Raw genomic sequence first — 12119 nt, 5'->3', positions numbered from 1 at the left:
TGGGGTTGAGTCAATCCTGTTAGAATCCTTCGCACTGTGGAGACTCCACCTCTCCATCCGTAGGGCTGTTCCATTTGTTCCATGTTGCTGTGGGGGCTCCTCTCCTCTATGCATTCCAGTCCACGGTGAGCTAAGCGATAAAGAGACGCTGCCAGGGAGTTTGATCAGTTGCTGATCGGAGGATCACTGAACCCTGAGGTACCTCGGGAAGGAGCATTTAGGGCATATTTACGGTACCGCCGAAATTCAGGGGCTCGCTAAATTTGACAATCAAGAGAGAATCTTTGGCAGCACCTCTGACAATTAGCCAAACGACATCACATCCAAAGACTTCATTTGTCCTATGCGGTCGACACTTGACCGGAGGAAAGTAATCAACAAGTTACGAATTCCTGCTCACCCAAAATCACCTAGAAATTACGCTCATGGTAATTTTCACTCGTCTCCGGCCCCTCCAACGGCCCCTCCCCCCTTTATCACCAGAGACATACCCTCAAAATACACCAAACAAAACAACTCCTCCGCAAATCGGAAACAACGTACCACTTCAAACAACCGCATTCACACTCCCTACCAGGACAACAAAACCAAAAAGCCAAGCATAGCAACATTCGATTCTCAAACATGACAGCTCGGTTAATCATCCCATTTCCAGGCTGAGCAAAGCTTGTCCGGGGGAAAGTGAAAGCGAAAAGTCGATCTGAGATACTCCCCCTTGTTCAGACGCAAAGATATCCACTCGTCCCACTTATATTTCCGAGAATAGGGTAAGTCTTGTCCAGATAAGGTAATGCTTATCCGGTAGTCAATTCATGCCATTTTGCCCCTGTAGAAGTTGAGACGAAACGTGCAGTTCCGAACTTATCATGGGAATCCACTGAATGCGCAGCTTACTCCAAACACCAAACAGCAGCAGACCATAACCCCTTCCTCAACCCCACCGCATAAGTTGACAGCGGAGAGCCCAACCCACTTGTGCACAACCCCTCCTGTCAGGCGCCCGCTGTCAAAAAACAAAACCTTGTTTTCATCGTGGACGCGAAAACTTTGTAAGCGATGTTCCCAAGATGTGATGCACAGCATCTACCTGTTCTAGCCCCCGAATCTCGAAACAAGATGGGAAAGTCTAAATCCATCACTCCCCACCATCCCAAACAATATTAAGCGAGGCTGGCCCGGCTTGGCTTGCTGTTGTCTCGTAGCCAGCTTCGAGACAGAATTCATTGAAGACGTAAGTGCTGCTTCGGACTTTGGGAGAGCTCAAGTCCGGACAGATTCTGAGAAAGGGAGTATGGCTCAATTGACTTTTGAACCCATGGATGTTGTTAGGAAGTTGTATACATGCTGTAATATATACAGGGTATATGTTCTGTACGTAGCAAAGAGATGCACGGAAATACACCGAGTACATTCGTCTAGGGCGTATGCCAGGCCAAGACGCAGCGAAGGCCAGAATTCATGACGCTGTATTTTCGACGCCGAAATCCAATGCCTCCGAATATCCCTCTCAGGAATTCCGACCCAGCGGTATCCTGCACCTAAATATATAGCAAGGAAAATCATACCCTATACACAAGATGTCTAAACGCCGTCTCTAACTGGTCAAGCATTTCCCCCATTCCCTAGATTCATATCTACATTTCCAGTCAATCCTCCCCCAGCAGGCATTCCAACCTGAGTCGTCGCGCCGTTATCAAAGAAGTTCAGCACATCCTGCGGGAGATACTCTAGCCAAGGCATCATCTCCCCGCCCATAGATGTCATATCTATCTCTTGACTCTCCATCATCATGTCTCCCACATTTCCCGCGAGATTCGTGCCCGGGAATCCGTTGTTGCTCTGGGAGAAATCGTACGAGCCTGGATCCTGACGATTAGATGGTGATGTCATGTTCTGGTCGTAGGAATGGTGCGAAGTTGGTGTGCCGTGAGCGAAAGGTGAGCTTTGAAGGCCGAGAAGCATCTCGGCGTCTGATGTTGAGGCTGAATCGGCGGTCATAGAGGGGTATTTGGGAGCTGGTGGTGGCATTGGTTGAGGATTTTGTCGACGTGGTGCTGCGAAGGCGGCATATCGCGGGTGATAAGATGTTGATGTAGATGATGACGTCGCCTCTGGCAGACTCTGCCGAATAGGGTCGTAAATCATATTTCCTGCTGCTGGTGGAGGCGGAGGTGGCGGTTGGGGATTTTCGCCCGCCATATTTTGATACATAAATGTGAGATTTGAACTTGGAGAATTTGTGGTGCCAGTTAATGACCATCCAATTGCTTGTGAAGGATCAATAGCTGGCGATCCAGGCAGATTTTCCATTCGAGGAGACTTCAAATCAGGGAAACGGCCAGGTGTAGGCGCCGTCAATTTTCTTTGCCAACTGGGTATCATATCGTGTCTGATCTTTGTACTTTCGTACTCCTGCTCGGTGTAGGTTTCTGGGTCCCAAATGCCCTTGGCTTTCTGATCAAGTGCCACCAGGATATATCTTGTTCCAGCCCAGTACGTTTCCAGTTGTTGCAAAGCCTTGTAACATCGTTGATAATTTTGATTGGCAGCTGAAGCAAGTAATGTGTGCTTCTGTTTCTGCTCATTAGATATGCTCTTCAAAGCGGCATCCTTGACATCTGGTGCTTTATTGCCATTTCGAGGAGGACTTGCATCTCGTGAAGTGGGCTGCGATGCAGTGTGAGCAGCAGACTCCATGAGAAACGCACATGCCGCAATGTACATTGGTTGACTGGTAAATGGGTTCCCGATAAAGCTCCTAGGATCGATCAATTCCGCAAAAGCCAGAATATCAGCTATTGTCTTTGCTGAAGACATGCTGAGCTCTCGACTGTGGGGTAGCAGGGACAGAATTTGGCCTTCGAACGAATGCATCAGTGTCGGTTGGTGGAGAAGCATAATAAGAGTATGGAACCAGAAATGGACCTATACCACATTAGTGACAGGCTTGGGAAATGTTAGAATTGAACTAACCAAGATAAAATTTGTTCCCTCCCCAGACTTCACATAATGCTGAAAGTTTGCGGCGTTGAACGTCAACCTCTGGTCCAGTCTTTGGTACAGCTGAGTGAGATCTTTCTCCATCCCCTGAAGTCCGTCGATCTTTTTTGGAGTGACATCCTTGGCATCTCTGATATTGTTCAACAGATCTGATACTCTGCCGTACAGGTGTATGATCTGAATCAATGCAGGGAACGGATTCGGCCATCCACTATCGGCATTCGATGTGATCTCTGGGAACGATAACTCGAAGTCTTCATCTCTCAAAGTGACAGGTCTCCCTGTGCCGGACGAAATGACTCGATCGAGCATAAATACAGCCCAGAGGGTGTCGGTCCTCTCCTGCTCTACATCTTTCATCTCTTGGATACTGATCGCGGGAAGAACATCTGAACGTGACGAGTCATTGCTTGATCGGTGATATCCAGGGTCTTTCTGTCCTTGATGCTTGACACCATCGAGTTTCTGTAGACCCAAATCCACAGCCATTCGAATCGCGCATCCCAAATACATCCAAAGAGCACTATCTTGATTTGCCCCGAAGCCCTCGTAGGCAAGCAGTAAGCATGCTTGCACTGCTGCTACCGTTGGACATGGAAACGTATCGACCACAGCAGCTTTTGCTCTCTGCGCGAACCCATGCCCGTACTCTGATCTGGGTAATAGGTTGTCGGGATGCCCGATAAGAAGTGGGTGGTCAGAAAAGCGAGCAGCTAGACCACAGACCGCATCAACAAGGATTGGCTCTACAGATTTCTCTTCCACGCGTTGGAGAAACGACTTCTGACGGAGGAAAGGGTAGTTTGATCCCAGATGTGCAAAGAACGTCTCCACGAGATGGACGATCAGTCTGTTCACAGGTAATGGGTCGTTCTGATCATATATTGGCATGTCGATAGCAGACCTTGGCTCTGCTCCAGTTTGTGGTTGTGCGCCTCCATACACAGATCCTCCGCCACCAATACCATTTGAGCCTGGAGACACTGCAACGTTAGGACTGTACGTGTCTCCACGAAATTGGAACTTACTCGCTACTGAAGATCCGCCTGTACTCCTCCGATGTTCTCTAACAGAAACAACCATTTGTTTGAAGCCTGGAACAATCGCAGTAGGACCAAAATATCTGAAGTATGGTACTCGGTGGTTCTCGTGCGATACAGTAGGTGATCGTTCCGCTAAGAGACCAGTCAGTATCTGATCGTCCCGCAACCTTCATCAACATACCTGTTGGGCTTTGCGCTTCGTCTGAAAACACCGCACTGTCTCTATAATCCATAAACGAGCCACGTCCTTTCCCACCATCTCTCACGTCCAGTCGTTTCTGAGGGCTCGGATCATAGCTGCCATAAGTCTGCTGCTTTGAATTTGTATCTCCCCTCTTGAGGTCTGGACTTGCGCCTTGATAATTGCCCTGGGACAGTCTTTGCCTATGCCCATTTTCTCTCCTTGCTGAAGTCCCATCTGCGTCTTCGTCCTCATCATCATCGTCATCGTTATCTCTCCGTGAACCGTTATCGCTTTCCTTCCTCTCCCTCTTCATATTTCCCTCCGAACCCTCCGCATATCCCATACATTCATGCCCATTATCCGTACAAGTCGAGCACAAAGGCCGCTTGCCATCGCACCTCGTTTTACGTTTCCGACATGTTCGACACCTAAGTTAACAACCCATCAGCTCAACTTCCATTAATCCCTTCAAGGCCACAAGAAAGAGCATCGCGCGCATCAAATCAGGCGCAAGTCTGGACTCAAGACCACCACAACCACCAAAATAGAGGATAAACCTACGCAGCATTGATCCGTCTCCTCTTGGGCGGCGGTTGCCCTTCATTATTCACAAACCGGATCTGCTTGGGCGGTGGAAATTGCTGTACAGGAGATACTACCCCTGCCCCATTCAAGTTCGCAGCTGGGGTCGCGCTGCTGGTCGGGGAACTCGCACTCATCCCTAGCTGTGCTCCTCAGAGCGACACATTCGATTTCCGTATCGATCAAGGTACATCGTCCTGGGCGCGCATACTCTGCCTCGAGTATTCTGGCGTGTGGACGTGAGAGGAAGCTCTGGGGCGGTGCGAATGGAGTTGTGGAGGCGGGGAAAGGTGTGGGCGGAAGTGGATTTGTGCTGGGATGGGAGCTGGAGAGCCCTGGAGAGCTTCCTGGGCAGAGGTTAAGACTGTGGAGAAGTGCCGGGTCTGGGCTTTGAGGGAGGATACGCTAATTGTCTGCTCAATATCCGACCATTGAACCCAAACGTGATTATTATCTGTCTCTATTCGACACAAAGATATGATTTAAAAAATTATTGATGCAGCTCTTGCTTCTTTTGAAAGGACATTCTGCCCACGGGCAGGCCGAAATGCCGAGGCTCCGTGTAGCAATAGGTACCTATCTGCAGCACTTCGAATGCCAGCACGTGAACGCAGTAGCAGAAGGTGGCAGATGATATGTTGGAGATGCTTCCGAGAAAACAGTCATCAACTTTGAAATATTCTTAGATCATAGGCACTCGTATCTGTCTGAGGTATGAAGTCACCAACCGATGTAGCTTTGATCATCCACTGAACCGCGCTCGCTACCCCTTTTCCTAGCGAGCTACGTACTCGTAGTAAACATCTCTTTGTACCATCATTTCAGAAGCACACAAGTGGTAGAATTTGGTGACAGTAGACGGAGAAGAGATTCGTTACTCTACGAGGCTGTCTACTGGAGTACCGATAGATAATTTATTCGGATTAAACATGAAAATTTCAATAAAACGGAAAGGAGAATTTATTATTTCTGTTTATCTGCGGATGTCATGGTGTGACCACAACAAACATAACATGAGATGATTCATAGGGTTATAATCGAAAAGAGTCTAGCCAACATCGCTGTTTATCACTTTATCCAAACCATTGCTATCTTTCGCCAAGAAAACTATGACTGTAAGAATACCCAAATGACCTATAAGCTCATCACTTCTTCTTGTAGATATCGTCATCACTAGTATAAGGTCAGTATATCTCCTCTTGCTCAGGTAGGGACCAACACTTACAACTTCCCAAACTGATCTCTTCCCTCTGCATCCTTGTTGACCCAAACGCTGACACTCACACCAGGACAAGTGAAAACACCATATCCCTCCGCATCAATCTCGACCTCACCCTCACCCCATCCAAGAACATCAGTCCACTTCTCACCAGCATGCATCTCACCAACATGCATCCTCTTCTCGCCTGGTCCAGCATTGCTCAGCACGGTAGCACAGCCAAATCTCCTGTCCCAGGTTCCGTATCTGACCCAGCCGATACAGGTAGCGTAGTCGAAGTAATCGGCTTGCTTACCGTAGGCATAGAGTTTGCGGGCGAGGGTGAGAGATGGTAGAGCACCGCCGCAGGATGGTGGGAAGGGGTGCTCGCCTTGGATGCCGTAGAGATCGCCGTAGAAGACACAGGGGTAGCCGGTGTCGCGGAGGAGAATGAGAGCGTAGGCGAGGGGCTTGAAGAATGGCTCAATGGCGGCTTCGAGGGCTTGGTAGGGTTGAGTGTCGTGGTTCATGACCAATGTCTATCTCATTAGCATTGGAATTGTAAGAGTGGGAATGAAACATACCACAGCGTTGATCGGCTCGGTATGAACCAAGGTATCGTCAAACACCTTTCTTAAATCTCCACCCTCGGTCTTACTCAAAGTACTGAAGTTATACACAAGTGGTGCATCGAACAAGCTGAATTTCTTGCCCATGCGTTGCAAGTACGCACTCATATCCGCCAGGCTGTCCTTCCAGAACTCACCGACGAAAAACCACCCCTTACCATGCGTTTCGTCCATCTTGGTAATGAAGTCTCTCAAGAAATCCTCACTGAAATGCTTAACGGCATCAAAACGGATACCCTTTATGGTGATCTCCTTGCTCAACCAGACACCCCAATTAATCACATCAGCACTGACTTCTGGATGCGAGTAATCGAGATCAGCAAACATGAGGTAATCATAGTTGCCCTTCTCTGAATCAACATCATCTCCATCAGCCCAGCCTTTGCTCTTGTCTCCAAGAATCTTGTAGATGGCTGTCTTGTTGTTGTCGGCATTGTAATCTGTTCCGGAGAAATGATACCAGTGGTACTTCTGTTTCGAGTACTTGTCTTTTCTGCCGGGAAAGTCGAATCCCAACCAAGCATCGATCTGGTAGGGGTCTGAGATGGTCTTGTTTCGGTCGTCAGAGTCAACTTCTTGGGCCTCGCACTTCTCCTTGTGGTCTGCAGCTGCCTTGTGGTTCAGGACTGAAGATCTTATTAGTGAATGGGATGGACTTCATCCAAGAGTGCCACATACCTGCATCCCAGTAAATTCCCACGCCGACCTCATTGGCTTTCTTTACCATTGCCACAAGCTCTTCCTTTGTGCCCCATTTTGTAGCCCTTCCTCCCTTCTGGTCGAACTCGCCCAGATCATAGAGATCGTAAATATCATAGCCGTTTCCAGATGGGGAGGAAGCTTTGCATCCGGGAGGGACCCAGATGTTGTCGATTCCGGCAGCTTTGAGCTGGGGGATGTTGTCATGGAGCCGGACCCAATGCTTATGGTCGTCTGGAACATACCATTCGAAGCCTTGCATCATGGTCATATTCTCCTGGGTGGGAGTCTGCTCTGAGGACCTCGTCAGTATAATGAAAAGGGAATTGGTTGCAAACTTTACCTGAGTCTGCCATCCTGCTGTCTTTTCTTCTTGTCTATTGATATTCCGTTGCTAAGCTTCTCTAAGATGTTCCTAAGGAATGCACAAGGCGAGCGAAACGCAGAAATTAAATAGCTATTGAAAAGTCTATGAAGCAGCAAGGAAGAAATATGTAAGAGAGTAGAGAAGTAGAAAAGCAGGAAACAAATAAATAAGTCGCAATCGCAGGTAGCCAGCCCCTCCATGCACATGCAACTCAATCCCACCCCCACCAAGGAAACGATGGAAGTTCGCTTGAGCGATAAGGGTCGAGGCCCCCTGAAGATCTTAGCCCCATGACGTAGAGGGCTGCTGGTGAGATGTTTGGTTGGGAGGAAGCGGAAGAAAACCAACTGCATCCACTTGTTTTACTGAATAAAATCTGGGAAACAGCCCATGATAGATACCAGAAAAGAATTCGCATGCATGCACTTACACGTTGTTGCACCGCATATGTGCATGCAAGGCCGTTGGTGATAATGTCGGGTCACATGACCAGACCCGAATCAGCCCTGGATGTTCGCTGGCATTTGAGGAGCTCGACGAGCAGAAATATGATGCCTCATGGCATCTTCCGTCGATGATCGACAAGCATTTTTCAACTCAAATATCGCGAGCCTAGAATTGGTATCGCTACGACGCTATATCTTTAGATGTGTTGATATTGACTTGGGTGAGGATTGGCCTTCCAATCAAACGCTTCCCCACCCGAGAACAGCAGGCTTTTGGCGAAGTCAGGAATTCATGCACGCCAGTCGATGACGGCAGCTTTACCATCGAGACAGCCAGAATAGAGAATGAAAAACGTTATGAATAAAGCTCTAATCCTCGAAAACCTCAATTTTTCCAAATATCGTCGCTCCAATTTCAAGGTGCTTAAAATCTGCATCTCCTAAACGCGGTCTCGTCAGTGGGCCGATCGCGAGATTAATTCCGTTGCCATCGTGGCAACCACACATCAACAAACGCCAGCACCGACCTTCCAACCTCCAAAAAGTAAAGTTCACATGCACCAACACCACAAACTCAATACTCGATAACAGGCCTCATATAATTTCCCGATACAAGCAAACAAATTAGCATATCACATTGCGCCAAATCCCTCGAGACGCAACGGGTTGCTGCATGAACCGACTTGCCGCGTCATTATTTACTTAGGAGCAAACATCGGCCCTCGAGCTTACCCGTCGAGATGCGGAACACAACTCCCCCGAAGGACTTCGAGATTCATGTTGACCCTTCATGTCTCTCTGACGGATCGAATACCCACGATATTAAGAACGAAAAGCCTGCCGAGGAACCAAGCAAATTGCAAGGGGAGATGTCGCCAGAACGAGTCTCGAGTAACCAGACGGTGGTACACCATGATTCTTGGGGCGAAGAAGAGATAAAGGCAGAGTCACCAGGGAAGATACAAGAAGACAGCACAGTTGGATTGGAGGAGGAACACAAAGAAAATGTACCATCACCGCACGTCGAACCTCACAACGCAACTGTCGAAGATGTCCCGGAGGACGAGGAGGATTTACAACAACACTGCAAGCAGGATAAGGAGGACGAAAAAGAACGTGTAGCCAGAGAACGTCAACTCGATCGAATCGAAGCACAGATCCAGGCAGCCGCAAGAGCAGTCGTCGCGAGCATCGAACAGGACAACTACAGAGGCGGTCAAGACTCAGAACTCAGCATGCAAACGGATGAAAGTTATGACCGGGAAGGCACAGAAATGACATACGATGGCAGTGATCTGACGTATGGGATGGGAACCGAGCTTACATATGGTGACGAGACTGAAGCAACCTACGAATCTGATCACGATGACCACTCGAAGCACGAAGAGGAGGCAGATCCAACTTACGGATCCCAGACACACTCTGATCACGAAGGAGGAGACACCAGCTCTAATCATGACGGAGATATCGACGACGACGTTTTCAGCCATTCCGATCGAAGCAAACGAAGCAGCATGAACTCTGACTTACACAGTTCAGATGATAACCAGAAGATTCTTACCTCCCCAGTCGTAGGAGAAGAGGCTGGATCCGCGAATGAGATGGACACAATCTCTCGTGTCCCCAGTTCGTCCTCATATATGCAGACACCAGTAGACATGTCTTCGCGAAACCCAAGCAAGATCCTCGCCAGGCCACCATTTCGCACTCCATCTTCTGTACGCGCAATGCAAATGTCTTCACCCACACAATCCGTCTTTGGATCTCCCCGATCTGCAAAAAGACACATGCCAACCGTCTCCCGAATCGGCACACCCAATTCCCAATACTCCCCCTCAAAACGCACACCCACGCGCTTCAAGCCCAAGAAAGAGCCTCTCGTCCTCCTCCACGTCACTGTCCTCCCCTTACAATGGCCATACTCTCACCTAATGTCTTCTCCCGAAATCCCCGCATCCTTGCAAACAGTCAAAGAAAGCTGGAGACTACTCCAAGAGAAACTCGGCGACACGGTTCTTGAACGCGGGATCTTACTCCCCCATCCACAAGACTCATATGAAGTTCTCGAAGAGCGACTCCTCGAAGCTCTTGAATTGCCCGTCCGTCCTCGCGCCAAAATCCTCAAATGCGGGCACTACATGGGTCCATCCGACTCGGAAGCACCGAGTTCAGATGAAGAGGGCGATGATAACTGGGGAGGTGAGACGAGGGATGAGAGGAAATGGTGTGATATCTGCATGCGAGACGTCCGTCTTGAGACCGTAGGCGAAGTAGGGAAAGGAGAGCGACGGTTCCGCGTGAAGATATACGCGAGCAACGGACTCATGCGAGCAGGTGCTTGGGCCGCAGCGTGGAGAGAGATGGAGAGGGTGGATGTTGAGCTCGAGCCTTATGTCGAGATGCATCTCAATTCCGAGCTCGAACATCTCGCTCTCCTTACTCCTCTCGAAGAGGGCGCTGAGCAGCAAAAGGAGCTAGACGATGGATTCGAAGACGAGGAACCGGGTATCGAGCACGTGCATGATCACGAAGCTGAGAAGCGAAGAGAGGAGGAAGATAGAAGACATGATGAGCAGACACTTTTACATGACGAGGAACAGATGCGGAAACAGATGGCTATTGAGGAAGAACTTCGGCAGAAAATGGTTGAAGAAGAGGAGATGATGCAGAGGAAGGCGATGGAGGATGAAATGATGCACAGGAAAGTTGTAGAAGAAGAGCGCATGCGTGAGATTTACGGAACACCAGAACCATCTGCTTCTCGTCGTAGCTCCTCGAGGACGAGTGTGCATGATGATTCCACACTGCCTGAACTACTCCTAGCCGCTTTCAAGGTTGCCATGAGAGACTCGAAGAATGTGGCGATTGGAATTTTGAGTGTCTTAGTTCTATTCCTGGCGTTGAAGCCGAAGAGCGTACCTGAAACTGGGCGTACAGAGGCTGTGATGGAGGCGCCTTCGCCTGCGCAGGTTACTACGACGGTCTTTAAAGAGCTACTGGTCACGGATGCAGAGCCGGCTTCTATGATTGACCCGGTTGTCAAGATGGTTACGGATGCAGGAGATCAGGAATCTATTCTGCCTGTTACGACTACTGTGTTCAGAGAGCTTACAGTCACTGAGCGAATTCCAATGTCTACTTCGATCGATGCGCTCTCGGATAGCCCAGGAAAGGTCAGAGATGGAAATGATCCATGTGAGACGCCTATCAAGGAGAAATCGGTTGACGCTGAGCCGGTGGTCAATCAGAGTGACCCTATGAATCAGCATGTCGAGGTCGAGAAGGCCATTGTTCTTGAGCCGAAATTGAACGCTGAAGTCGAAACGCCTGCAGCAGACCCGCTGTCACCACCGCAAGATGATGGCTTGCAAATCGAGGAGTCACAAAACCCCCTACAAGAGCCTGCAGACAACAAAGCCGCTACACTTTCAGCCCAACCCATCACTGGTGACCTGTCTGACGAGTCTCCCATCCTCCCTGCTCCAGCATCAGCCGATCCCAAATTCTCAACTACAACTTGATTGCCTGATCAAAAATCACTTACCTCACCCCAACGCCCGAAATACCAGCTACAGCTCCCTTGAAAATACGACAGAACAAGAGGCTTATATTCCCCAGCAACTTTTCGGCCAAAGAACTTGATCTTGATTCTGAATTCCGTGATTGCGGATCTAACTGTGCATTTGAATGCAATTGAGCGAGCGAGCTAGCGTTGCTTTCTCTCTGTTTGCCATTGTTGGTGCTCTGGGTTTTCTTCTGGATACTGGTGTTAATTCGGAAAAGCTGCATTTCTAGCCTGAGTGAGCCGTTGTAAGTGGACTTACGACCATGTTTGGAGATTTTGAGGGGAAGGGAAGAAAAAAGAAAACGCTTGGATAGAATTATGATGGGGATCGATGGGTGCTTATATACATGTAATGAGATTTGGGGAGATGGAATGTTGGGTGGAATGCTATGTGGAATGTGATATG

The 12119-nt window shown here is 48.9% G+C and overlaps 3 protein-coding genes across 3 annotated transcripts; 1 reads left to right on the top strand and 2 right to left on the bottom strand.

Annotated features, from left to right (window-relative positions):
- Positions 1-124: 124 nt before the first annotated feature.
- On the bottom strand, positions 125-5277 carry ONS95_000336 (uncharacterized protein). The gene is made up of 5 exons (XM_058493487.1): positions 4789-5277; positions 4225-4655; positions 4029-4175; positions 2974-3974; positions 125-2925 (listed from the first exon to the last, which is right to left on the bottom strand). Exons 1-5 carry the CDS (start codon positions 4944-4946, stop codon positions 1603-1605), a joined length of 3060 nt encoding a protein of 1019 aa, XP_058363687.1. The 5' UTR covers positions 4947-5277; the 3' UTR covers positions 125-1602.
- A 677-nt stretch (positions 5278-5954) lies between these two features.
- ONS95_000335 (uncharacterized protein) lies at positions 5955-7691 on the bottom strand (the record flags this gene model as incomplete). Its single annotated transcript, XM_058493486.1, has 5 exons — positions 5955-5982; positions 6035-6546; positions 6592-7262; positions 7315-7629; positions 7679-7691. 5 exons carry the CDS (start codon positions 7689-7691, stop codon positions 5955-5957), a joined length of 1539 nt encoding a protein of 512 aa, XP_058363686.1.
- Positions 7692-8888: 1197 nt separating this feature from the next.
- ONS95_000334 (uncharacterized protein) lies at positions 8889-11669 on the top strand (the record flags this gene model as incomplete). Its single annotated transcript, XM_058493485.1, has 1 exon — positions 8889-11669. One exon carries the CDS (start codon positions 8889-8891, stop codon positions 11667-11669), a length of 2781 nt encoding a protein of 926 aa, XP_058363685.1.
- Positions 11670-12119: the final 450 nt, after the last annotated feature.

Source organism: Cadophora gregata (assembly GCF_030347475.1).
Source record: "Cadophora gregata isolate MNR1 chromosome Unknown scaffold_1, whole genome shotgun sequence".
Taxonomy (NCBI): Eukaryota; Fungi; Ascomycota; class Leotiomycetes; order Helotiales; family Ploettnerulaceae; genus Cadophora; species Cadophora gregata.
Note: the sequence above shows the minus strand (reverse complement) of the source record. Positions and strands in the feature narration are given on the sequence as shown.

Coding starts and splice junctions, on each gene's coding strand:
- ONS95_000336 (XM_058493487.1), bottom strand. CDS start 4,946: ATGAGTGCGAGTTCCCCGACCAGCAGCGCGACCCCAGCTGCGAACTTG. Junction 4,176..4,224: donor CGAAGCGCAAAGCCCAACAG/GTATGTTGATGA, acceptor CTGGTCTCTTAG/CGGAACGATCACCTACTGTA. Junction 3,975..4,028: donor AGGCGGATCTTCAGTAGCGA/GTAAGTTCCAAT, acceptor CAGTGTCTCCAG/GCTCAAATGGTATTGGTGGC.